The sequence below is a fragment of the Drosophila obscura genome, unplaced genomic scaffold (assembly GCF_018151105.1).
Source record: "Drosophila obscura isolate BZ-5 IFL unplaced genomic scaffold, ASM1815110v1 contig_192, whole genome shotgun sequence".
Lineage (NCBI taxonomy): Eukaryota > Metazoa > Arthropoda > Insecta > Diptera > Drosophilidae > Drosophila > Drosophila obscura.
In genome coordinates this window covers 669638-697636 of record NW_024542781.1, presented here as the reverse complement: position 1 = coordinate 697636, position 27999 = coordinate 669638, and the positions used below count along the sequence as shown (strand labels likewise).

Sequence of the window (27999 nt, the reverse complement as noted above, 5' to 3'; positions counted from 1 at the left end):
CAGAGGAGCAGCACAAGCAAAGACAGCAGAGGAGGAGAAGCATGCCGCAGAAACAGAGATAAAAGACTCCAAGACGAACCCAAAAGACAAAGCCGGTTTGCAGGAACTTAGGCACAAGCAGAACACAGAGAGGAAGAGGAGCAAAAGTGCGGAATGGAGCACGCAAAATAAAAGGAAGGAAACAAACATCAAGATCCAACGACAGCAGCAAAAGAGGAAGATTAAGAAAGCGAGAGCGAGAAGAGACAAGAAACAAGATCCAGTCGCTGGATCCCCATCATACATGCATCCCCCCCTAAATCATTCATCAACTGCATTTCAAAGCCGTAAGGCGATCGGTACGTACCCCCCCCGTTCCACAACAGCAAAAACAGAACCAACAAACGTTTTTTGTTTTGTGCGAGTATGAATGAAAACGAACGTGTTTTCTGGCTGAGAGAATCTGAAAGAGAGAGAGAGAGAGCGCGCGCTTTGAAGCTAATGCTGGCTGCGACGCCGGCAGCAATAGGATGAATGAAATGAGCGCCAAAATGAATGAAAGTTGTGGGGCGCAGGCAGCGACGTCGACGTTAGCGTTGGCAGAGCAGATCGCTCTCTGACTGCGGTTCGTTCTCTCTGCTGCTGCTGCTGCTGTTGCTCTCTTTAAGATTTTGGATCCCTCTCTCCGATGTTGGCGCTCGTTCAAAGCATTTTTATAATATTATTTTCATACAAATCTTAGGCCATATTTAATAAGACAAAAAAGATTTAATTTGCTTTATTTATTTGTTTCTTTTTTCCTTGTTTTTTTTTTTGTGGTTATTTTCAAAGTTTATGATTAATGAGAGATGATTAAAGCGCGGACAGCTAGTACATATATTTGTGTGTGTGTGTGTGTGTGTGTGGTGATATATACAAAATGCATACATACATACGTATGTACATTCGTGAGTGTATTGTGTGTGTATGTGTATATAATTAAAATAAGGGCAGCCCTGTCCGTATCTTTTATCCACAAAAATGTAAACTAAATGTACGTGACTGCGCCTCTTGCTCCTCTTCAGGCTCTCCCTCTTCATCAGCCTCTTTTTCGTTTTCTTCTGACTGATGTTCCCCCCTTTTTTTTATCCCATGCCCATTGAAGAGGGGTCTCCTCCCCCTCCTCCTTCACCATCTCTTTGGGCAGCATCTGCGCAGTTGTCGCCGTTTTTGCATGTTTTTTGTTTTAGTGATTTCAATGCCCTGCACTTGTAGATAACAAGGGTATATTTTATTTACGGCAAGGTATGTAACAGGTGCTGGCTTCGACCAGATACCAGAGTGAAATATTTTTTTTTCTACTTTCCAGCAATGAAAAGCAAGGAAATGTCACACATTTTCCTCTCAAACTGAAAGTAAACAATATAATGTTCTTTTCTTTCCAATTACATACAAATATAGGGTATCCCCAAGGTCTCTATATCGTTTTATTCCCCTTTTCTGTTGCCATTTTATGGTCGGCGATCTCTTCTAGCGACGCAACGAGTAAGGGAACTCCTGTGCTTCTACAGATGTGTGTAAGAGAGAGCACGAGCATATTTTCTATATATATATATAGCACTATATGTTCATACATACATATGTATGTATTTGTACATATATTTAGTTGGGCACTGACTTTTAGTCTTGTGTTTTTGTTGTTGTTGCTGCTTTTGTCGCTGCGTTGACATTGAAATTGTGTTTGCGCTTTTGTTGATCTCTACGCAGCGATAAGACATAAATATTGTACATAAATACTTTTTACGTTTATTTTTTTGGGGGGTTCGTTACGAGTTCGGGTTCCGTTCCTTTCTTTCCAGTCTATCCCCAAGATGTTTTTTTTTCTATAAACATTAAAACAGCACTAAAATGGTTTTTACCCTGAGGAGGCTACAGCTGGCAGTAGGCTTTGTGCCTCATGTGGCCTGATGTGTGTCATGGCACAGATACAACAAAGATACAGATACATTTTCATAGATTTATGATGAAAAAATGATTCCCCACTGCTCCAGTTCCGATGGATTGGAAGATCAGGATATATGGAATATGATCTTAATTGATGATAATAGTTCAAGTAAATATTTTAAGTCCAAAGATATATATTTATATATATTTTACTAAGAGAGAGGCATGAAAAGAAATGAGAATAGCTCCTTGAATAATTTTAATCTCTTCACAAAGTTCTTTAGAAACTCTTGGGAATATTGAAGAGATTAAACTCGTTAAAACTTTAATTCTCAGTAAAATTATAGATACGAGTATTGTCGAGGGAGAAGTGCCTTCGGACTCTACTTACGACTTTGGAGTGGAGTTTTGCCATAAGTGTTACTCATAAAATACAGTACAAGTACTTTCCCAGTATTTAGTATTATTATTATCGAATCGCAAGAATTTCTCATTATTAACACATATTTGTTCGGTACATTGTTCCCTCGCTTTGGCAGCAAAAAAACAGCAAACATCAGGGCAAAAGATGCATAACAAATTACCATAAAACGCTGTCCGATACAAGCAGATATACATACATAGATAGATCTGCATATGTATGTGTGTATCTGTGTAATAGATGAAGTATAGTAGACACATGTCAAAGCGTGGCAGCAAAAGCAAGAACAACAACAGCGTAAAAAGAAAGAGTAGCTCTGGGGAGAGACGTCGAGGTTTTTGATACTCTTTAAAATCCAATCATTCTTATTTTGGTTAGCCCCCCCACAATCTACATTGGTTCGCTGTACAAATGTTCCCACAAGCCAAAGGTCGTATTATTTCGGGATATTTTGAATCTAATATAAAACAGATTTATGAAATAATAAATCAAATCAAATTTACAGGTTTCTTTTAGGTTTTAATTGCTATTTAAAATAGAAGTCGTCCGATCTTTCTGTTTTACAAATCATAACACCCTTCTATATCTCTCTTCAAGGGGTATAACAGCGACAATGTTTTGTCACATTACGTATACGATCAGTGGACTGACAAACGGCTGGTTGGGTGGATGTAGGGACTGCCTGAAAAAGACTGCGTGAGTGAGTGACTGATTGACGTATTGTCTGATTGACAGCAGCAGAAGTTGAATGGGAAGAGCATAGGGAGGAGTACAAAGTAAGGTAGCCCCCTGCATATTATTCAGATATTTATTTCGTGCTTTTTCAAATGCAAATGTATTCTTTTTTTTCTTTCACAAAGGAGTGAATGAATGAATGAATGAATGAAAGAGCAAATGATTGGGCAAATGAATGTAAGTTCTCTCTCTTGGCAATTTGCCGGATTTTGTGAGGAAGGAGGAACACTGGGCTGGGCTGGGCGCGCAACAACCGGAAACAAACGACGTGACTTTTCACAGAAATCTATGCGAAATGCTACCGATAATTATGTACATTTTTTCATTCATACATATAATAAATAATAGTACATACAATACAATACATAAGTACAATCCATACATAGTATATCATGTGTTATGGTGCTAGAACAATCCGTCTGCAAAACAATACTCGTATCTTTTCCTTATTTTTTTGTGGATTCTTTCAAGCCACACGCTTTTTTGTTTTTTGTTTTTTTTTTGCTGTGTAGCATTATCTTATCGCCAAATAATTTTGGCTCTCTCTCGTTCTATAGTTCTGCATTTCTCTCTGTCTGTATGTCAGCGCCTTTCTTATCGGGCGGTTCAAAAGGCAAAACAAAATAATAATAACAGTCGCAAGCAAAAAGGTTTTCGACTATGATATATGTATCCTAAGAAATATATATATCATTTCCATTTAGCATCTAAAATTTTATATATTTTAATTTTATTTTATTTCAAGACAATTTTAGTACATTTTTAGTATAAACATCTAAAGTTTATAGTTTTAGATTGTTTATTTTTATAAAATGTATCTAAATATCAAATTGGATAGCTCTAGAGTTTATAAAACCCAAGATCAAACAGTATATTCCATCATCCAGATTATATAAGCGTGGGAAATGCCAAATGGACACTGAGAACAATGACTAATGATGGCTCAATACCCTATAACACATGTAAAGAAAAGCACAGAACTAGAGCAATGCTCTTCCATGAACAAATATATTGTACACATGTATATATAATGAATGTATGTATGTATATTGCTGTGCTTGTGGCAAAAGATAGGGCCATAACGAATCGCGCCCCAACCATATAATTGTTGAACATTCGCATTCGCAGCCAGCTCTTCAACGACATTTTGCTCTTCAATTATTACGGAGTACGGAATTCTTGGAAATCTGTTATCAAATTGGAGCCCACAAAGACCACAAAATTCCATTCAACAAACAAAATGAAAAGCAACACCAGAGACATAATAATACAAATCAAATAAATGAAGTAGTACAAGATATTGCAATTGGGGTTTCTTTTCTGGAAGTGTGTCATCGTGCACAATCCGTAAAATGATATTTGGATGGTTTCTAGTGTACTCACCCAAGGAGGCTTCATGATCTGAAATATCCGATAAACTGCAGATTGTACGCGGCAGATCCTTGCACCCGTTGATGGGCTCCTCTTTGATGAATATGTTTTTCGACTGGAATAGACAAAAATGGAGAGTGAAAGGTTATATAAGGGGAAACGTTTAGATCAGAGACTTGAGAGAGCTTAAAGTTTAAGTGCAACCGATTGAATATGCTACGAAATTTAACAAAACAAATAATGAAAATCAAATTAAATTTCCACCCTTGAAAAAAAAGGTCGAAAGAGAGACAAAGAGCTTGCGATCCCTTTCTGCCATCTCTACAAATTATACCATTCATTTGCTATGAACTATTTCATGATGTTTAAATTACCAAGACACACTGGGAGAGAGAGAGTTGGGGTTCGTCTTTTTCAGTGGTCTCTAATGATCTTACCATTGCATTTCCATAATATATTTCATGTTTTTCCATTTCCAATATGTAATCTAAACATTAAATGTTCTAATTACAGTGAAAAATATGTTTTCGAACATAATCTATAGATCAATTCTCAGCAAGATCTTCCCCTTTCCAGGAACTTCCTTCAGAAGCTCATCATGTGCCTTCCTTTTCTTCAATAGTATCATCAGCCTTAGATCATTTGTTCCACAAGATAATTACTTTTCCAGATAATTTTCAAATCTTATTTCCTTTCTTCCTTCTGCTTCTTCCATATGATCATTATCTTTACAAAGATCATCATCTCATTTCTTTAAAAATATTATAATCTTTTGGACATTTATTCACAGAGTCTACCTTAATACCTTTAAGCAAGATCTCCCCCGTTCCGTCTTGTAGATCATACTTACATCTATTTATCTTTATTTTTAGTATATGTATATGTAGGTACCCTCTCTCACTCCGTGTAATATCTGTCATACAATGATTAAATCCACAACAAGGCCTCCCTCCCGCCATCCAAATTATTGTTTGTGTGCTGTGTGTTTGTACATATTTATAAACAAGCCACTTTTACCCAATTACAAAATAAATGTGCATATGTTCCCTCCTTACCATCTCGCTCTCTCGCTCTCTCTCTCTCTCCGAAAAGTGTAACCAGGGGGCTCGAGTAATCAGAGCCAGCCCCAGAACATGGAATAGATTGCCAGCAATTGACGGGTGCCTCTGTGGACTGCCCCAATGTCCACAGCAGAGCTGAGAGATCTCTCCCCTCCCCTCTGCCCTGAGAGATCTCGTTCTAATAAATTGAATTGTACGTTTGACTTCCATATAGAGCGGCGATCCAGGGAGAGGTCCCACTGTGTCGTCGCTTAATGATAATGGAGGTCAGAATAGTCAAATGAAATGTGTGTATCACACACGAATTTCGATTTGGAACTCAATTCGGGGGCTCTCCTGAATGGCCCCACCCCACATGTCCCATAAAAAGTGCTCTTTTGGTTTTAAGCTTCAGTTACGTTTCGAAATGGAAACCCAAGAAGACTTTTTCTGCTGCTGCTGCTGCTACCCAGACATGATAGAGATCGGATTACATTGTGGGCTGGGCATTTTCCAAGCGACTGCACATAGGGCATGTCCTGAGAGAAAGGATCGTCAGGCCTTTGGGGTCACGGACCGGATGAAAGTGGTCAACGGTTCAGCGGATATGCGCTGAACCGCAGGCACTGAAACGATCCTCAAAAGATCAGCTGGAGCCGAGAAAGAATGTCCCAATGGGAAGCCCTACACATAACCATTGTTCCAGAGGTTTTTAGTTCCTTCGAACGATCGGTATGGGCGGCCTTTTGTCAATCATTTCTATCGCAAGATGCGTCATAAATTAAGTGGCACGCTTCTGGCTTTTATAGCAGACACATTTACTCTCTGACAATAGATTGTTTACACAATAGAATTGCGCCTTTGAATGCCGTAGACACGACTTTATTACACCCTTTCCTCCACGCTTTGAAGATAGATATCACCCAGAGAAGAGCCGCTGGATCGTTGGATCGTTCGGTAATAAATATTTAAAGGGTGTTGAATAAAAAGCAAAAAGCATAATACATAATAATTGCGTTTGCGTTTCGTTAACCAAATTTAGAATCCGCTCGCTTCGACGTGTTTTGCATTCCGGATTGAGGTCTCTCTCTCTCGCGCTGTCATCGATCGATGCAGTCGAGGCTGTCAAAGTGGCATAGAAAACGATGGACAGACAGAAAGACAGGCTATCGATCGATCAGCGACAGAAACGTTTATATATAGAAATTATAGAATTTATGCAGCCATCGATCAGCAGCAGCTCTACGTGAAAGTCCTTGGAGAGTTAGAAATCAATGGATCATCGCTCATCGAGTGTTTGCTTAACGAGATCTTGAGATCTGGAATGATCTGGGACCTAACAAGTTTTCCTCTTGAGATTCTTCAAGAGAATTGGCTTTAAATCTGAACAAATCTGATCAAGCAATGTTTATTATGATCTTTTTCCAATAAAAATCTAATAAAAATGTAAATCTAATTATAAGGTACATATACCTTATCCAGTCATTCAAATACTATTATTTTTACGCTTCTCCTCTCTCCCAGTATGTCCTAACAGTACAGAATAATTTTGTTTCGAATATAATAAAGAAAAGAGATTAATAGGGATGTCCCTTTAAAATGCAATGCCTTACCGCCACTAAACTCGTTATAAATGTAACCTTTCGGTTCTTCTTGAGCCTCATGTTGCTGTTGGAGTTATTGCTATTCAAAATCGATGGCACCACCGATGGATGAATGCTGACTGTGGTGGAATTGTGGCACAAAGTGTTGTGGCTGCTGCTATTTGGCTGCGATTTGAACAGATGACCAGCGTTGAAGCCGTTGAACAGTTCGTTGAGGTTGTGGGGAAAGGAAAACTGTGCAACGGACGACGAAGCGTGTGTTCCACCTGCGGCGGCTCCTCCTCCTGTGGCAATGGTGTTGGATGCGGGGGGCAACGCTGGTGGTGGCAGCATAAACTTTGTGGCAGATAGATCTGTTTTACATATCGCCAATTCCATATTGTGAAGGCATCTGAAAAGGGAAAAAGGAAAACGGAAAATGGAAAAAGGGGAAATTAGTAAACAAATCAATGCAAATGGAAAAGCGGAAAATGAGTGCCACAAATGGATGGCAATTATCGGCACAATTATCGAGCCATTTAGCAGTAATTTTTATTGGACCTCGTTCACACCTCCCGTTCGCACCTTCGCTTCGTGCTGTCTCTCTTTCTCTCTCTCTCTTTGTTTATTCAACAAATTATGACACTTTTGCAACATCAAAGGCCGCCTCCTTTTGAGGTGCACACAGAGCCACAACAAAAGGTACCGCCCATGAGCACACTTTTGGTCTGATATTTAAACAGCATCCAACCATGGCATATATTCTATGGGTTGTAAGGCGGTTACCCAAAGGGTTTTTCAATATATATATATTTCTAATGGGTTCTCCTCTTTAGAGTTCTGTCTCTTTAGAGTTGTCAAATATTTACTCGGGCCTAACAGCGGATGATTATGATGTTGTTTGGGGATTTGGGAACTCATTCAAAACAGAAAAAAAAACATGAAAAATTACTTTGAAGTACGACAAAGACAGAGAGAGAGAGAGATCAAGCAGATAGACAGGAGAACACATCACACGGAGATAGATCTTCTTTTCGTTCTTTATACGATATATTCCATGTGTTCAGATTTTAGGCTAAACAGATTTCACCCTTCAGCTTTTGCTCTGTTCTGTGGTTTCTACGGGAGCTGTTTTTATGATTCTCAATAGAACTTCCTTCTATTTTTAGAGTTCTTCAACTAAAGAATAGTTTTTAATAATACTTAGACTTTAATTTTTTTCAATTAAAAGTCGCACTTGGAGAAAGATAGTTAAGGAGAGAAAGAGACACTCTCTTTTCGAGTACATTTCGAGTACATGCAATAAAAATCACCTTTCGGCGAGAGCGTACATTAAAACCCACACTTTGCCTGCTAAGCCGCTCTGGGAGAGAGCGAAGGATAACGAGAGAAAAAACATCTCCTACAATTATTCTCGCGATTCCCATTTTCCTTTTCTTCTCTAAGTCTACTCTATCTTCCATTATTCATCATCCCACAACAATGGACAAAACTTAAATCCAAATCCGAAAAGAATAATAAATTCGTAGGGAATTTTTATCAAACGGAAGTGCTGGAGCAGAGATAAGCCACCACCAAGAAAAGAACAAATTAAATCTCCAAAGCACACATGAGGGTTCGAGTTCGGGTTCTTATGAGGGTTTCTGTCACACTCCCATCTTTATTTTGGGTTTCTTACACTTCTCAAGGCCCCAGCAGGGCCCCGACAGAGCCCCAGTAGGGGCTCTGGTATTCCTTACTGATGCTGGATGCTGATGCTCCACTATAAATAAATATAAATTACGGTTCCCCGTTGCCACCGAGATAAATCGCAGTAAATTACGCATTAAAAATTACGAGTATATTTACATTAAATACAAGTACGCCTTCCGACTGATAAAAACGTTTTAGTGATAAACAAAGTGAAGGAAAAAGTAATACCGAAAACGGGGGCACAGAACATGCGATAAAATGCAAGTGGATTCTGAAGTGAGCAACGTTTTTTGCTCTATAAAAAGTTCAAAAACTAATGCCATTCCTTTCTCGCTTTTCCAGTGTTGCTGACCAAAAAAGATTCTAAATGATTTATTAGTTTGTGGAAAATATGCATAATCTGTTCTTTGTTTTATTTGTGGAAAATTTGAGTTCAAATTTTGAAATTCACAAACAAGTCTTTAAATTTATAGTAAGTACTTTATAATGAGGTTCTGAATGACTGAATACTAATGTAGAACCATTAGGTTTAATGTATTTTGGTTTTATTTACATATCTAAAATATATTCTATTTAAAATGTGATTTGATATTATATACAAAGTTTAATGGCATTTTTAGAGGTAATGCTAGGAGGCCTGAAAAGTCCATGCCAATACATCATCCATATTTACAAAATCGAATGATGAAAGGATTTTATTGGTACTAATGGAATATAGAAAGAAAAGAAAATACCTTCCTATTTTTCAAGAAGGATATACAAATGTACCTTTTAGGATGCATAAGACTTATTCCACTTCAACCTTTTTCCAATTTTATTTCATCAATTTACAGAAGAAACAGCACGAATTGAATAGAATAATGGTAATGGTAGATATATATTCCTCAACAGCATCTTTAAATATTCTGAAACCTTGTGGAAAAACTTTACCCATATCTACATACACTCGGACATACATATGTAAATATGCACATATATAGAATATATAGATATCAGCTGAGTAAGCTGATCTACAAAGAGAGTATCTGAGTATCTTGCAGGCAAGTGGTCGTCTAATTAGATACGTTATGCAAATACTCGGGGTGGAGTGGAGAAACTGTCGCATCGGTGACGATTGTTGAGTTAAAGTTTTCGTCTCTTCCTAGCTCTCTCTCTCCCCCTAGCTATCCTTCTTCTTCTGTGTTTTGGTGACAGTTATCTAGTGGCCTTATCTACAATTATCTACATATACATATACATACACACACACACACACACATATGTATGTAAATCCCCCATGAAATGTCACCATATTCGCGCTGTGGATCTAAAACTGAAACAAAAGCAAAGAAAATGCTTTGCTTTGGACATGCTCGAAGCTTGAAATACCCTTAAAAAACATTAAAATATTGATAGAATCGTTAATGTAACAATTTACCCTTTATATGTATACTCCTTCAGTGTCCCATCTACAATCAAACTCTCTGGCATAACTAATATACCTCATTTACTCTAGGGTATTCGAAAATGAAAAACAGTTGCATAAATTTCAGCTTTTGAGTTTGCGAAATCAATTTTTGATTTGATTTGCTGATTTTCTGTGTCCCCAGAAGCGGTTGCCTGAGATCTGTACCAAAAGACACACATGTCATACGATATATCCACGATATACACTAGCATTCTCAATTTAAGTTAATCAACATTTAAATGGATAATAAAATAAAAATCAACAAGCGAGTGCAACAGAGTGCCACTCCGCCTTCTCATTCATTCGCAGTGAAATCATTGATTGAACAATGTGGAATACAGAGATCATACGAATGCAGCAAAAATATACTCGCAGTACTCATAGATACGATATTACTTGTGTGTTGGCAGATATATATATAGATTGAAGGAACCGGGGGATAGTGGTATTTTACATTTTGTGGTTTTTGGTTTTTGGTAAAAATACTAAATGCAATTTTTCACACACCCAAAAATATATACATACATAATTTATTGACGCATTAAAGTGCTCTGGCCTGGCCGCAAAAGATAATTGGCATAATTTTTGGCACCACAAATGGATTTCTGGTTTCAGATCAGAGAAAATACTAGATCATTAAGGGGTTCGTAAGTGTAATATCATTTGGGGGATGGTTGCATGGGATATTTAAAGCTTTTTCAATGGAAATTCTTTAGCAATTGAAAAATCTTTACTGTCTTTAATTCCTAATCCTAAAATCGTATGGCATTTATTTGAAGATTCCATACTCTGTCGACCATTATACGTGTGGCGCGCCATGCAGCAGCACCCCTCGGTCGAAGCTTGAGACACTTTCATGTTCTAATCCTTCCAAATAAAAAATAAATAATGTACATACAGCCAAAGATCTTAAGATACAGTTTGTGATACGTCTCACTGGTAGAGAGCATATTTGTTGGTCCTAGAAACCTCTTTTCAAGTGCAACACGAAATTTAATAAACGAATGTTAAGTAAATGCATTTTATAATCAATAATTTCAACCATGAAGATCAGTGGTTCCCATAATTGAGGTTTCTTTGCCCCTTGCTACCACTCTCTCTCTCTTTCTCTGTCTCTTCCTCTGTGGATCTTTGAAGACCAGTTTTAAGATCCTTTTTCCATAAATATCCAACATATACAATTACAGTTCAGTGCACAGTTCGTTCGTTGCCCCATGCCACGTTTTGATGATGCTAAAAGTATCAACCTGCTGCTCTGCAGACAGTCTCGAGAGCACAGAGAGATCACAGATTGATCCCAAGACAAGATACAGATACAACAGAGCCACACACACACAAATACACTATACACAGACAGAGAGAGAGAGATCTTCTTCGAGGGCAACACATGTGCGCACAGGCGCAGGCGCAGACACAGGCAGGTCCCGTCCCATCCCGTACCATAGTACCGTCTTGAAAGCGAGGATCATCATTCGTTTAACATCCCTTTTTCAGCAGACATTGAAAAAGAAAACAAAAAGAACAGCAACTAAATATGTATTCTACCGTTACGTACACACACGAAAAATTGCACCCCTATTTGTGTGTGCAGCAAAGGGAGGGGGGGAGGAGTGTGAGCGGTGTGTGTGTGCACCATATCGAAAGATCATATTCGTTTACAATCTGTTCCTCCTTCAAGCAGATGCTGCTGCTGATGCTGTGCCCCATACGCAGACTCAGACTCAAGACACACACAGAGATACAGCCAGGGACCCGTCTGAGATACAGATACACGTTTCACTGGGAGAGAATCTTCCCATATTCCATTTTTTTTGCTATTTTTCCAGAGAAAACATATGTTCCCCCCTCCGTATTCTCCGATTTTCATGTTGTTTCTCTTCTAGTTTTTGTTTTTTGGTTATCTACGTTGTGTCGTCTGGGGCGGCGATAAGGTTTTTTTTTTGCGCGGTTCTGCTGTTAAGATATGATGTAGTTCCATGATTTCTACAACCTTGCGACTCTTTTTTTAAGAGCTAAAAATTGAACTGACACTCAAATGAGGTGCCTGAGTTCATAACACATTCAAAATATACTTTATTTTGCGAATTTTTTTAGGAGAAATCTTTGCCATATTTTTAATGAGGGTTTTTTTCCATTATCTATCACTTTTTTTTGGTGGGGAAGGGGACGGACTTCGCCCATTGATAAGAATAATTTGTTTAAAAATTCACAACAAAATGAGGGAATCGCCAGAAATTTGGGTTTCGAATCGATAAGAAAATAGAGGCATATACATACATATAACTAAAGAATGAATGAAGCTCCAAGGTTACTCTTTATCGATATATGGTTTTATTTATAGAAATGTCTGGGGTAATCAATGGCAGATTTTCCCAAAATGAATTAAACAAGTATCGTAAATATGGAAGATGGGAGGTACTTTCCCTGTTCTACCCCTTGTTAGATCTGCCCGATTCGATTCCCTAATCCGGAGATTTGTTCGAAGCTAAGATCAAATGTAATTATGATTCGTATAGATTCCCGCAGGAATGAACCAATTATCCCATAGCCCTTGACCCTTGTTAGATCTTTCCGAAACGAAACTCTTGTTGCATTCCTCCCAAATGATAATCCCATACGAGTATCACTTTAATGATATATTTGTTCTATCACATTCACACATTTGGGATTGGGGTATTGGGGGAACCTCGCTCGCGTTGCAGATCAATGGCCAAGAAAAAAAGCAATCAAAAATGGGTTCGGTTCGGGACCGGAAACTGTAAGAGGAACACAGTAGTAATTTCGATCGCTGGTTCCCACCACAAGGGTTGTGGAAGTACGTCCACACAGATACACTGTCATTCTCTCGCTCTTAGCCATGAGTATCGGAATCGGTGGCAACAACCAATTCAAATTCTGTGGCAAGCAACGAGTTTTATAGGCAGCACAATCCTGGACTGAATCGAGCGGATAGTTAAGATCGCGCTGGGAAACCAGTTTTCCCCCTAGACTCCGATTCCAATTCCGATTCATTCAAGAAAACAGGCAACAGGCACACACACTCATACACTCGCACACTCGAAAAGGGTTTACAGGGGGACTACTGTTTTTCAACACTTTTTACACTCACCGGCGGTGGGGGGGTTAATAAAATAGCGCCGGGTATAGACAAACGCCCCTCAAAAATGTGGTAGAAGGTAGAATTTTCGTGTGCTTCGGCTCTATTCTCTGCCTCTGGTTATCCGCTTCTCCGTGGTGTTCACTCTTTTTATTAGGGTATCTTCAAATTAATTACAGCTTCAAATTAGGCGCATAATCTTGATCGAAGCAGGATAGCTATCTCTCTCTCTCCGTCTTTCGTTATGGCTGTATGTGTCGGTGTGTGTGCTTAACCCTCTGGAGGGGATCAGCAGGTTGATTAGGGCCCGTAAACGCGAAACCGTGGTTAGAGACAGAGAGGGAGACAGATTTACGTGCCTGAAACAAAGCGCACGAAAGGAAACACACACACACAGAGAGAGCCGAGAGCCTCGGATTTAGGTTCAGCTTATAAGAAGGAACGTTGGTTGACAGAGCAAATCGAATGGATCAGAGGAGTGCGACCCACGCACACAGAAAAACAAACGCGAAACACACTCACGCACAGATTGATGTATTTTTAAGCGATTTTTGTGGTTTTTTGATAGATTTTTTTTATATTATTATTTTGTTTAACCGTATATCCACCGATCTTGCGGCAGGGGTTTGTTTATGTAAACTTTTTATATGGATTTTGTGATAGATTTTCTTTGAAATTTTTGATTATTGCACTCGCGATCACTGTTTTTGTTTGTTTTTCCAACACCTTAACCGTTATGTGCTGCCGCCGACCGAACCAAAAGAGAGCGAAAAACAGAGTGCGGCGCAGCAGAGGCAGCAACAGGCGCAACAGCAGCAGCAACGCCGGCAGCAACAGCGACAGCGACGCCGACGCGTTTCTCTGCCACAAGTGAGCGGAGAGAGCAAAACTCAGAGAGAGAGAGAGAAGGCAAGAAGAAGAAGAAGCGGCGCAACAACTGCGCCCCAGACTTAGTGTTGTTGGACACTCTTTCCCCCCACTGATAACGACAGAATATAACAAAACGAAACGAAAATCGAGAGTATTTTGCACTATGCATAAGTGTGTGTGTGTGTTGGTCCGTATGGGTATGTATTACATACTATGTACATATGTACATATGTTTGTTCAGATTTGGCAAATCAACTTTTGTCAAACGCACAGCAACAACATAATCAAGGAGAGCACAGCGAACGCGTGGGAGACGAGTCTGAGAGAGCGGCTATTTCCACACATATACACGCGCAGAACGCTTGGGCGCAGTATGAGCAAAAAAGAAAATCAGAAAAATCAGAATTACATATTTAGGCAACAAAAACAAATGCAATATGTGGCGGGGACAAATGAAAAAGCAACAACAAAATCTGCGTGGTCAGAACTGTGTGTAAGTGCAAAAAATTACATACATACATACATGATTTATGAGCGAGTGTGCGTGGGCAATCATTTTAGCAAGCATTGGCACAGTGTCGCACAACAGCAAAGTACTGGGTACAATTTGGGTGATGTAAGAAATGATAATGAAGATTGTTCGCTGTTTTCACCGATCTTTTCTAGGAATATAATTTCCGAAAACTATTATGGTTTGTTTCCATTTCCATAACCACCAATGACAACCACTGTGCATTTGAAAGACTCTCTTTGCCCAGAACTGGGACGGGACTGACTGCCGCACACCGAAACAGGTTTATGTGTATGCACACATAGAGATACAAAAACAACAACAAAATAAGAGCCTGTGTTTTATTTCTTTTTATATTCTGGCAACGCATTTCGCATAAATTACATACACACACGAGCATAAATGCATGCATATGCAGGGGCGGCACAGCCAGCTGCACTGCACCCAGAAGAGAAAAAAGGGCAATAAGATTCGAAGCGATCCCTTTGGGCCGGGGGCAGAGGCAGCCTTGCATAACGATACACACGTGCAACAAATATGGGGTTGCAGCGACGAGATTGTCAACTTGTCCTGTAATTAAATAGCTGCACACAGGGTACGGCACGTATCCACCGGTCGACAAGTGCATGGCGCATAGCGAGAGCGGATTTCGAGAGAGCATGCGCAACAACGACACTCTTCTGGACTCGCAGTCGCTGTCGCTGCCACTGCTCTCTTTTCTGCGACTGCTGTTTTACTACTCGTGTAGGTGAGCCGGATTTTATGAATGAATGCGCTGGTGTGCGTGTGTAATTCGGTTTCGGAGAGGTAGTAAAAACTGGAATGGAAAATGAAAAATAAAAAATAAAAAGAACTGTAGTGCGCACACACATGTCCAGCAGAAGAACAAACTCAAGTGGTCAGCATGTGGCCGCTTCTTGGACATACTCGGAAGTACTAAACGCACATAAACTGCTAATAAATCAATTACCATGAACTGTAGAATCTATTTTTAAATGCAATACAATCGGTTGGTCTAAGGCGCACCTTGGGACTCCTGTCGACTATGATAATAAAAAATGCAGCAGCGACACCTGTTGTTCGTATTTAAACGCAGAATTCGTTCTGCCTATCGCACAAAAATACCGATATTAAAAATTATACATCGATATATCAATATCATCTCCAGCAATACCTTTTTGGCGGCAAATCTTTTATTTATATTTATTTTTCGTTCTGTCGCAGAAATGGCTGCATTTGGCAAAGCCAAAAGTCTGCAAAACACTGGGAGATTCGTAGGCGAAAACAGAACTGAGGGGTAAGTGGCGAAAGTAGAGAAAAAGGGCGGTTTTATCAGCGGTTTTTCCTGCAGCGATGACTTTTACAACGAGGCAGGCTACCGACAGTCGCGGGAGAACGACAAAATTGACTCGAAGTATGGCTTCGATAGAGTCAAGGATAACCAGGAGCGCACTGGCTATCTCATCAATATGCATGCCGTAAGAATTAAACCATTAAACCATATTCAGAATCCTTCTACAGACTCCAGGACTTTCCCCTCAACAGAACGAAGTGCTGGATGAGGATCGTCGGTTAATAGCCGCCTTGGATCTGTTCTTTATACAAATGGATGGCTCGCGCTTCAAGTGCACAGTGGCCTATAAGCCCTATCTGCTGGTTCGACCCGATGACAAAATGCACCTGGAGGTGGCACGCTTCTTGGGCCGCAAATACTCTGGCCAGATAGCCAGCCTTGAGCACATCTCCAAAGAGGATCTGGATCTGCCCAACCATCTGTCTGGCCTGCAGCAGAACTACCTGAAGCTCTCGTTCCTCAATCAGACCGCCATGACGAAGGTGCGACGCGAGCTAATGGCCGCCGTGCGGCGGAACACGGAACGCCAGAAATCCAACACGTACTACATGCAAATGCTGGCCACATCGCTGGCCCAGTCGTCGGCCAGCACGGAGGAGGGCCTGGGCAAGCGGCAGCAGGACTACATGGACTGCATCATGGACATACGCGAGCACGATGTGCCCTACCATGTGAGGGTCTCCATAGATCTGCGCATATTCTGCGGCCTGTGGTACAACATTCGGTGCAGAAGCGGCGTGGAGATGCCCCACATCTCCCCGCGGCCGGATATACTCGACCGACCCGAGCCCGTGGTCCTGGCCTTCGATATAGAGACGACAAAGCTGCCATTGAAGTTTCCCGATGCCCAAACGGATCAGATAATGATGATATCCTACATGATTGATGGCCAGGGATTTCTGATCACCAACAGAGAGATCATCTCCTCGAATGTGGCCGACTTTGAGTACACCCCAAAGCCGGAGTTCGAGGGTAATTTCGTGGTCTACAACGAGGACAACGAGATGCAGCTGCTGCAGAAGTTCTTCGATCACATCATGGAGGTGCGTCCCCACATCATAGTTACCTACAATGGCGACTTTTTCGACTGGCCCTTCGTGGAGACGCGTGCCGCCACCTATGACCTGGACATGAAGCAGGAGATTGGCTTCTCCAAGATGCGGGATGGCGTCTACCTGAGTCGCCCCTCCATCCACATGGACTGCCTCTGCTGGGTGAAGCGGGACTCGTATCTGCCTGTGGGCTCCCAGGGTCTGAAGGCGGTGGCCAAGGCCAAGCTGCGCTACGATCCCGTGGAGCTGGATCCCGAGGAAATGTGCCGCATGGCCGTGGAGCAGCCTCAGGTGCTGGCCAACTACTCCGTGTCGGATGCGGTGGCCACCTACTACCTCTACATGAAGTACGTGCATCCGTTCATCTTTGCCCTGAACACCATCATTCCCATGGAGCCCGACGAGATCCTGCGCAAGGGCTCGGGCACTCTCTGCGAGACGCTGCTCATGGTGGAGGGCTACCACGCGAACATTGTGTATCCCAACAAGCACCAGGCGGAGCTGAACAAGCTATCCAACGAGGGCCATGTCTTGGACTCTGAGACCTATGTGGGTGGCCATGTGGAGGCCCTGGAGTCGGGTGTGTTTCGAGCGGACATACCCTGCCGCTTTCGGCTGGATCCCACAATGGTGAAGCAGCTAATGGAGCAAATCGATGGAGTCCTGCGCCATGCCATCGTCGTGGAGGAGGGCATACCCATGGAGCAGGTGCTCAATCTCGAGGAGGTCAAACAGGAGATTCTCCAAGGCCTCCAAGGTCTCCACGACATACCCAATCGCCTGGAGCAGCCGGTCATCTATCATTTGGATGTGGGCGCCATGTACCCCAATATCATTCTGACGAATCGCCTACAACCCTCGGCAATGGTCAGCGATCTGGACTGTGCCGCCTGTGACTTCAACAAGCCGGGTGTACGCTGCAAGCGCTCCATGGACTGGATGTGGCGCGGGGAGATGCTGCCCGCCTCGCGCAACGAGTTCCAGCGCATCCAGCAGCAGCTGGAGACGGAAAAGTTTCCATCGCTCTTCCCAGGGGGGCCGACGCGCGCCTTCCACGAGCTCTCCAAGGAGGATCAGGCGGCGTACGAGAAGAAGCGCCTGTCCGACTACTGCCGCAAGGCGTACAAGAAGACGAAGATCACGAAACTGGAGACACGCAACTCGACCATCTGCCAGAAGGAGAACAGCTTCTATGTGGACACGGTGCGCGCCTTCAGGGATCGCCGGTACGAGTACAAAGGTCTCACCAAGGTGGCCAAGGCCTCAGTCACGTCCGCTGTGGCCTCGGGCGATGCGGCCGAGATCAAGGCGGCCAAGGGCAGGGAGGTGCTCTACGATTCGCTGCAGCTGGCCCACAAGTGCATCCTGAACTCCTTCTACGGCTATGTGATGCGACGCGGCGCTCGCTGGCACTCCATGCCCATGGCCGGGATTGTGTGCCTCACCGGCTCGAATATCATCACCAAGGCGCGGGAGATTATCGAGCGTGTGGGTCGCCCTTTGGAGCTGGACACGGATGGTATTTGGTGCATACTGCCAGGATCCTTTCCGCAGGAGTTCACCGTGCAGACGAGCCACGCGAAGAAAAAGAAGATAAACATCTCCTACCCGAATGCGGTGCTCAATGCAATGGTCAAGGATCACTTTACCAACGATCAGTACCACGAATTGAAAAAGAATGAGAATAAGGATGGGGAGGGCGCAGACGCCGCACCGCAGTACGATATACGCGATGAGAATTCCATTTTCTTTGAGGTGGATGGGCCCTACCTCGCCATGGTCCTGCCCGCCGCCAAGGAGGAGGGCAAGAAGCTCAAGAAACGCTACGCAGTCTTCAATTTCGATGGCTCTCTTGCGGAGCTGAAGGGCTTCGAGGTGAAGCGTCGCGGCGAGCTGCAGTTGATCAAGAATTTCCAGAGCTCCGTCTTCGAGGCGTTCCTAGCGGGCAGCACCCTGGAGGAGTGCTATGCATCGGTGGCCAAGGTGGCCGACTACTGGCTGGATGTCCTCTACAGCCGCGGATCCAATCTGCCCGACTCGGAGCTGTTCGAGCTGATTTCCGAGAACAAATCGATGTCCAAGAAGCTTGAGGAGTACGGCACCCAGAAGAGCACCTCCATATCGACGGCAAAGCGACTGGCCGAGTTCCTCGGCGAGCAGATGGTCAAGGATGCGGGCCTCGCCTGCAAGTACATCATCTCCAAGAAGCCCGAAGGTGCCCCCGTCACGGAGCGGGCCATACCGCTGGCCATTTTCCAGTCAGAGGAGAGTGTGCGGCGGCATCATCTCCGGCGCTGGCTCAAGGACAACACCATGGGGGATGCGGACATTCGGGATGTCCTCGATTGGAACTACTACATCGAGCGGTTGGGTGGCACCATCCAGAAGATCATCACCATACCCGCGGCCCTTCAGGGACTGGCCAACCCCGTGCCGAGGGTGCAGCATCCCGACTGGCTGCACAAGAAGATGCTGGAGAAGAACGATGTCCTCAAGCAGCGGCGCATCAACGAGATCTTCACGAGTCGCCCGAAACCGAAGCCAGCGCTGGAGGACAAGCAACTGGAGCTGCGGGACATGGAGGACATGGCTGGCAAGGAGATCGAGGACCCCACTGGTCTGCCAATAGTCACCAAGAGGAAACGAGTCCAACTGGACGAGGGGGAAGGGGAGGAGCAGACGCCGCAGCCCACCACCTGGCGACAGGCGCTGGGCGCTCCACCAGCCATTGGCGAGACCCACGCGAGCATCGTGGAGTGGGTGCGCTTCCAGAAGCGCAAATGGAAGTGGCAGCAGGAGCAGCGCCAGCGCTCGCGACAGGCCTCTAAGCGAGTGCGCAACGAGGAAGCGCCGATCCCCAGGGCACCCGGGGCGACGGCCACTTTGGGCGGGTTCCTGAGGCGAGCACAGCGCACGCTGCTGGACCAGCCCTGGCAGATCCTGCAACTGGTGCCCGTCGATGATCTGGGACACTTTACCGTGTGGGCGCTCATCGGAGAGGAGTTGCATCGGATAAAGCTGACGGTGCCCAGGATCTTCTATGTGAATCAGAGGAGTGCAGCGCCCCCGGAGGAGGGACAACTGTGGCGCAAGGTGAACCGCGTGCTGCCCCGCTCTCGACCCATGTTCAATCTGTATCGCTATAGCGTGCCCGAGCAGCTCTTTCGGGACAATTCCCTTGGAATGCTGGCCGATCTGGCCACTCCGGACATCGAGGGCATCTACGAGACGCAAATGACGCTGGAATTCCGCGCCCTCATGGACATGGGCTGCATCTGTGGCGTGCAGCGCGAGGAGTCGCGTCGCTTGGCCCTGCTCTCCACCAAGGAGCTGGAGAGCTTTAGCATCGAGCAACTGGAGCAGCGACCCCAGACGCAGGTCAAGTACCTGGCGATGGCCAATGCGCGGATGCGAAAGATCTACCTGTACCAGCACAATACGCCCACGGCGAAGAAGGAGATCTGGTCGCTCATACTGATGCCCAGCAAGAAGGGCTACATCTTCGCCCTGGACACGGTGCGTGCCAATCAGATGCCCAATCTGCGGCAGCTCTACGCCGCCGAACGGCTCGCTCTCCTAAAGAATCTCACGGCGGAGGAGCAGGAGAAGATACCCGTTGAGGACTACACCTTTGAGGTGGTCATTGAGGTGGATGTCAAGCAGATCTACAGGCACATTCAGCGTGCCCTGACCACATACAAACAGGAGAACCAGGGACCCACCATGCTCTGCCTGCAGACGGCCCTGGAGGCGAGGAAACTCTCGCTGGCCATGCCCATCCTTTTGGAGTTTCCCCAGGCCCAGATCCACATCTCGGATGATGCCAGCCTGCTCTCTGGCTTGGACTGGCAGCGTCAGGGCACCAGGGCCGTGGTGCGGCATTTCCTGAACCTGAACAACGTCCTGGATCTGATGTTGGATCAGTGTCGCTACTTCCATGTGCCCATTGGCAACATGCCACCCGATACGGTGCTCTTCGGAGCGGATCTCTTCTTCGCCCGCCTCCTGCAGCGCCACAACTTTGTGCTCTGGTGGTCGGCCAGCACGAGGCCGGATCTGGGCGGCCGCGAGGCGGACGACAGTCGACTGCTGGCGGAATTCGAAGAGAACATCAGCGTGGTGCAGAACAAGGCTGGCTTCTATCCGGACGTGTGTGTGGAACTGGCGCTGGACAGCCTGGCGGTGAGCGCGCTGCTGCAGTCGAGCAAGATCCAGGAGATGGAGGGCGCCTCCTCGGCCATCACCTTTGATGTGATGCCGCAGGCCTCCCTCGAGGAGATGATCGGCACTGTGCCGGCGGCCACACTACCCAGCTACGATGAGACGGCCCTCTGCTCCGCGGCCTTTCGTGTGATGCGCTCCATGGTGAACGGTTGGTTGCGGGAGGTGTCCATCAATCGGAACATCTTCTCCGACTTTCAGATCGTGCACTTCTACCGCTGGGTGCGCTCCAGCAACGCGCTGCTCTACGATCCTGCTCTGAGGAGATCCCTCAACAATCTCATGCGAAAGATGTTCCTGCGGATCATAGCAGAGTTCAAGCGTCTGGGCGCCACCATTGTGTATGCGGACTTCAATCGGATTATCCTGAGTTCGGGCAAGAAGACCGTGTCGGATGCCCTGGGCTATGTCGACTACATTGTCCAGAGTCTGCGCAACAAGGAGATGTTTCACTCGATCCAGCTGTCCTTTGAGCAGTGCTGGAACTTTATGCTCTGGCTGGACCAGGCCAACTTCTCCGGGATACGCGGAAAGCTGCCCAAGGGCATAGATGAGACAGTGTCCTCCATTGTGTCCACCACCATGCGGCAGGAGAGTGAAAGAAACCAAGAGCAGGAGAATGTCGACGACGACGATGATGATGATGATGATGATGAGGAGGAGAACAGAGATCCCTCGGCTCATGCTGACCAAGAGCCAGAAGCAGATGATGAGCTGGCTCTAGAGCTCAACTGGACCATTGGGGAGCGTCTGCCCGAGGAGAACGAGTGCCGGGAGAAATTTGAGTCGCTCATCACGCTATTCATGCAGTCGCTCGCCGAGCGTAAGACCACAGAGCAGGCCATCAGAGACATCTCCCACTGTGCCTTTGACTCTATCCTTAAGCTGCACAAGAACTATGGCAAGGGAAAGCCCAGTCCGGGCCTGGAGCTCATCCGCACCATGATCAAGGTGCTCAGTGTGGACAAGACGCTCGCCGAGCAGATCAACGAGCTGCGGCGCAACATGCTGCGTCTCGTGGGCATTGGCGAGTTCTCGGACATGGCCGAGTGGCAGGATCCCTGCGACAGTCACATCATCAACGAGGTCATATGCAAGGCCTGCAATCACTGTCGCGACCTGGATCTCTGCAAGGACAAGCATCGCGCCATGAAGGATGGCATGTGAGTGGGAACCAACGAGTCCATCCTTTTGCCTGTCTTAATTTAAATGACTCTTTCTAGACCCGTCTGGCTGTGCGCCCAGTGCTATGTGGCCTATGACAATGAGGAGATTGAGATGCGCATGCTAGATGCCCTGCAGCGCAAGATGATGTCCTATGTCCTGCAGGATCTGCGCTGTGCTCGCTGCAACGAGATCAAGCGCGAGAATCTGGCCGAATTCTGCACCTGTGCGGGTAACTTTGTGCCCCTCATCAGCGGCAAGGATATCCAGACACTGCTCACGACATTCAGCAAGGTGGCCACCAACCACAAGATGCAGCTGCTCCAGCAAACAGTGCAGCAGGCCATCGATGCGCCAAAATAGGGATTTGTTTCGTCTTAGATTAGGAATATCATTTGTGTCTATCTATTTAAGCGTTATAAAAGTGATCATTTAAACGATTTCCATGTAACTTTTGGGCTGATTCAATCACACACATAGCACTTGATGTTTTCACAAACGTTTCGCTTGTTTTCCGGATTTATTGGTTGCTGTTTGCAAGCCTCGCCTCTGGGACGTCACTCTTGCAACGCCGAAGAGACAAAAGAAAGAAGAACTTAAAAAGAATTCAACTAATTCATTGTTTAGTTGGCGCTCTGGGTGATGGGATCAACCTTGACCTCGGGGAACTTGAATTCGGGGAACTTCAGCATATCGGTCTTGCCATCGCTGCCGAACTGCTTGGCCACACGGTCCAGTTCGGTCTTGATCTCACGCTCAATGTCGGGATTGGAATCGACCAGCTTGCCACCGCTACAGAGGTAGACAGAGGTGATTACTAAGTGATAATGATGAAGATTTTCTCTAGCTAGACTTACCTGCTCTTCTGCTTGTACTCGCGCACTTTGTCGAGGAACAGCTGCTGGATGGGATCGGAGGCCTTGTTCAGGGCTGGGGCAGCCAGGCCAAAGTTCCGGCGAGCCTCCGTGCGGAGCACACGCACTCCAGTCAGAATTGTTTGCGACAGCATCTGCAGGCAAAGATAATTTGTTAATATTTTGCGAATTTCGGCTGCTCTTCTCCCATATGTAACCTTAAAAGGTTATGTAATATGTGCTGTTGTTTCACTAATCGAGCGATCTATCCAATGCTTTCGCTAGCTTGAGTAGTTCACAAAGTCCTTTGGCAGATACTGTCTGGATCCTTTTTATATAGTTTTTATTTTAATTTTTACCTTATTTTATTATTTCTTTAGCAAATTAGAGGTGTGAGGTGTCGAACAATCGAGGGCACTATCGATAGCTCAACTATGTAAAATATACCGTGACCCTCCGAAAAATACCGAAATATACCTTTTTATATACTATTATTAAAATATACCATAAATATACCGACGGACATGACATATTCCTAGATTTTAATGTTCGGTTTAATATTACTAGCTAGTTGGCCCCCTCAACATTAAACAAATAATTTTATCCAATTCCTCAATAAATTTTGTTCAGGATTGGCTAGTCTTCGGAACTCTTTCTTGTTGGATTGTTTACATAAAAAGATTCAAGCAAAAGCGTCCAAAGCGTCGATTTTTGTCGTCGATACCAACCACATTAGAAAGTAAATGAGAGAAATAAATTTTGAATTCCAAAACGAAAAATGTCGGTATTTTTTGTGCGCTAAATGGAGTTTGGCGGTCATTTGAAAAATAAAACAAAATGAATTAATAAAACAATAAAAACCCATTGTTTGGATGATTTTTTAATATAGATAATATGATGAGATCCACGGCTAACCGGGCATAAATAGAATTATAAAGTTAAATTAAGCTGTTAAAAGGTGTCAGCGAGTAATTGCTGTACATTTGGGCATGTTTAATAACAAAAAATACACTCGAGTGGATCCACTTTACCAGGATCAAACCCTCTTCTATGTCTTGACTCGATCCACAAATCCATTTTAAAGGTTTTTTTAAAGCCGACAGGTATTCGAATATTTGAATGTTTAATGATCTACTGTTTAATAATACTCAGTGACACCCAAGGATGCTGCAATTTTGACGGCCAAGCTGCAGCCCCAAGCTGACACCAATATACCCCAGCAGGGCAAAGATGATGATGTTAATGGTTTTTTGATATTTTTGAAAAAATATTGTGTATATATACATATGTGACCGAGCGGACAAAATCACAAAATACCATTTCTATCAAAGTATGACCATAGGGCACGGTTATTTACAGTTACGTTTATGTTATGGCGTTTATGGCTTGATTTGCTGTTGTTTTTGTGCGTAAAAGATGAAGCATCTGTATATTTACCAGTCAAAATTGGCTCCAGGAGAGCTGGAAGAGGGCATGATTATATATATCATGCCAAATAGAGTAAAAACTGAAAGATCAATTAAAAAGACTTGCAGCTTTGAAGTGATGCCAGCAGACGCCGGCGCATCCTCACCATGAAGGACTTCATTTTGGATATCATGAACCAGCAACGAAACAAGCTCTTCACCGATGCCTAAACTACATGCGGGTAAGTTTTTGAGGCTATATTATCAAAAATTGAGCGGCCGTAGCGTGTGAAGGGGTTAGATAAAGGATACATAAACTTCATGAACGAACTTCAGAACTTCGATGGACATGCATTCTACCTGCAAATCGATGAATCGCATGTAGACCAGCTCGGGGTAAATATAATTTAAATATATTCCATTTATATTTCTATGTTTAATTAGTAAGACAAGTTAGTATGTATATTAGGTTTGTGGTCAAGTGGATGTGTGTGTGCGTTACAGAGAAGGAATTTATTTCCTTTGGATTGCACACATTTTGTGTGATTAGTTTTTACTGTAATTTTTGCTGTTATTTTAAAGAAAATACTTTTTAAGTTTTAACGATGAAGATGGTTGGCGATGGTTTGTCTGTGTGACAGAAAGTTTCGGAAGTATTTGTGCTGTGAACAATGAGCAGTTGATTGCTCAAAAATTTATTTTAAATGACGGCTCGCTTCGACTGCACTCCCCTTTTTATAAGAAATTGGCAGCGCCGCCATTTGAAAAAACGGGCAGCAGTGCTGTCATTTTAGCTTTTCTCAGGCTTGACTTTTATAAAGTGACATTTTTAAAAGTGGATTAGCTTGTAAAATTTGCATATAGCTTTTATAAGCTGTTAAGCATTTTTAAAACAATATTTTTAGATTTAAATCTAAATAAGGTCTCTTCAGGATTTTATCGTTGCGTAGAAGCAAAGACTATGCAATACAAAGATGTTGCACGAGGAGCAAATTCTCGTTCAATTTTCGTTTGACGTTTCTTGGTACGGGCGCGCGGCGTATTTCTTCCATTCTCTTTTAGGCTAGCCTTTGCCTCTGCTTTCGGCTTCGTCAATGCCTCGACCCGCGTCGAGTCGAGCGACAGAATACACCAACAAAATATGAAGGGCCGGACAACAAATTGTTGACGGCAACTGGTCAACAATTTGTACCTGTTGTTTTTTAGTATCGTGCAGTTGATTGGTGGTTCGTACACCCACAATACTGCAAAATTAGTTATCAAAATTGGAAAACGATCTGTGGATCGAGTAAGTGCAATGCCGAGCATCCGCAAACTGAACTACAACGAGCGCGCTCGCCTTGAGAAATGGCTGCAGAACGAGGACATCACCCTGAACCCCCGTTCGCGTCACGACAAATACTGTGATGTGCGATACGTGGCAGAGATCCTCAAGAAGTGGCATCCTTCAATAGAGCTGCGCTGCTACACTGCAGCCAGCAGCTTCACTCGTCGGCTGCAAAACTGGCAGGTGTTCTCGTTCCGGGAACTAAAGAAACTGGGCCTCCGACTGAAGACGGAGGATCTGAAACAGCTGGCTGCTTTGGCAGCGAGCGAGAGCCGAAAAATGGGAAGCGAGGTAGTAAGCTACGCTTTAATTCGTGTACACGACTATCTGAAGCGGTCACTGGTTTGGAAAACAAAAATCTATTATTCACAATTCTTTCGACATCCAAAGTATACAATTTGTACCTGTTGTTTTTTAGTATCGTGCAGTTGATTGGTGGTTCGTACACCCACAATACTGCAAAATTAGTTATCAAAATTGGAAAACGATCTGTGGATCGAGTAAGTGCAATGCCAGGCATCCGTAAACTGAACTACAACGAGCGCGCTCGCCTTGAGAAATGGCTGCAGAACGAGGACATCACCCTGAACCCCCGTTCGCGTCGCGACACATACTGTGATGTGCGATCCGTGGCAGAGATCCTCAAGAAGTGGCATCCTTCCATAGAGCTGCGCCGCTATACTGCAGCCAGCAGCTTCACTCGTCGGCTGCAGAACTGGCAAGTGTTCTCGTTCCGCGAACTGAAGAAACTGGGCCTCCGACTAAAGACGGAGGATCTGAAACAGCTGGCCGAAGGCAGGCCAGGAGCAGTCGACTGGCTGCTGTTCAGCCTTATTGGCAAGAATCGATAGACCGATTGTTTGTACTTTTCTTTTCTAATTTTGGAGCGAAAGTTTGGTTGGCGATGGTTTGTCTGTGTGACAGAAAGTTTTGGAAGTATTTGTGCTGTGAACAATGAGCAGTTGATTGCTCAAAAATTTATTTTAAATGACGGCTCGCTTCGACTGCACTCCCCTTTTTATAAGAAATTGGCAGCGCCGCCATTTGAAAAAACGCGCAGCAGTGCTGTCATTTTAGCTTTTTCCGGCTTGACTTTTATAAAGTGACATTTTTAAAAGTGGATTAGCTTGTAAAATTTGCATATAGCTTTTATAAGCTGTTAAGCATTTTTAAAACAATATTTTTATATTTAAATGTAAATAAGGTCTCCTCAGGATTTTATCGTTGCGTAGAAGCAAAGACTATGCAATACAAAGATGTTTCACGAGGAGCAAATGCTCGTTCAATTTTCGTTTGACGGTGAAAAAGTAGTGCCCCGCCCTAAGCCAGACCAGCATCGTTTGACCTGGGCGTTTCGTCAGCCTAATGTAGGTGGGGGCCGTTTTCTTGGGCCCCGCACCTCGCCATAACTTTGCCATAACCTCTGCGCAGGTGCCACAGCCTACCGTGCTTACAGTGAGCCACGCTAAGAGGGACATACCTACAACGTCAGAGTTCCACGTTGTCTCAAGAGAAGTCGATGCCATCACATAGTTTATAATTTTTTTTCTTTATTCTATAAGTACATTTAATATATCATACAAATTTTTCCCAATTTAAATATGGCATATTAGTTGCAGAGGAGAGGGAAAGAATTGTGTTAAAAAAAAAAAAGAAATTTAACAATAATATGCCTTTGGCAGGAGCCAACAGGGAACAATAATACCTTAATTCCACAGCGTCATCAAACCAACCCCCAGCGAAAGGCGCCTTTCTCCGAGGAAGTACTGTATGCATACCTACATGCATACCCATCTGTAAGTGATAAAATATAATTTTTTCCCGGTCCCTTTTGTGCCTTCTTCCCGCTAGCCGAATTGGCATGCGCCTAACAGCCTAAGCATACGCTCTAGAGCTTTAGCGGTGGGTTTGCCGTTGGTTTGCGCATTCTATGCATTTGCCTACATGGAAAA

The 27999-nt window shown here is 44.1% G+C and overlaps 4 protein-coding genes and 1 long non-coding RNA gene across 6 annotated transcripts in view; 3 read left to right on the top strand and 2 right to left on the bottom strand.

Moving 5' to 3' along the window:
• LOC111072939 (ETS-like protein pointed) overlaps window positions 1-14051 on the bottom strand; it is a 66172-nt gene extending 52121 nt beyond the window's left edge. The window contains exons 1-3 of the mRNA XM_022365024.2: window positions 13301-14051; window positions 7083-7464; window positions 4442-4544 (exon numbers count right to left, since the gene is read on the bottom strand). Coding sequence (XP_022220716.2) covers window positions 4442-4544; window positions 7083-7451 — 472 coding nt within the window. The 5' untranslated portion in view covers window positions 7452-7464; window positions 13301-14051. The remainder of the gene's footprint in view (window positions 1-4441; window positions 4545-7082; window positions 7465-13300) is intronic.
• LOC111072942 lies at window positions 2938-3439 on the top strand. 2 transcript variants are annotated; one of them, XR_005967831.1, is made up of 2 exons: window positions 2938-3099; window positions 3184-3439. It is a non-coding gene; the product is annotated as an uncharacterized LOC111072942 (long non-coding RNA). The 2 variants fall into 2 exon arrangements; XR_002607633.2 differs by having other exon boundaries at window positions 2938-3104.
• A 1798-nt stretch (window positions 14052-15849) lies between the features above and the next one.
• Window positions 15850-22900, top strand: LOC111072959 (DNA polymerase epsilon catalytic subunit 1). Its single transcript, XM_022365049.2, has 4 exons — window positions 15850-15966; window positions 16021-16147; window positions 16215-22459; window positions 22520-22900. Exons 1-4 carry the CDS (start codon window positions 15896-15898, stop codon window positions 22821-22823), a joined length of 6747 nt encoding a protein of 2248 aa, XP_022220741.2. The 5' UTR covers window positions 15850-15895; the 3' UTR covers window positions 22824-22900.
• A 43-nt stretch (window positions 22901-22943) lies between these two features.
• LOC111072960 (ATP synthase-coupling factor 6, mitochondrial) lies at window positions 22944-23750 on the bottom strand. The gene is made up of 3 exons (XM_022365050.2): window positions 23674-23750; window positions 23318-23469; window positions 22944-23252 (listed from the first exon to the last, which is right to left on the bottom strand). Exons 2-3 carry the CDS (start codon window positions 23467-23469, stop codon window positions 23084-23086), a joined length of 321 nt encoding a protein of 106 aa, XP_022220742.1. The 5' UTR covers window positions 23674-23750; the 3' UTR covers window positions 22944-23083.
• A 2806-nt stretch (window positions 23751-26556) lies between these two features.
• On the top strand, window positions 26557-26898 carry LOC121404260. The gene has a single exon (XM_041593589.1). The coding sequence runs from the start codon at window positions 26557-26559 to the stop codon at window positions 26896-26898; it is 342 nt and encodes a 113-aa protein (XP_041449523.1).
• Window positions 26899-27999: the final 1101 nt, after the last annotated feature.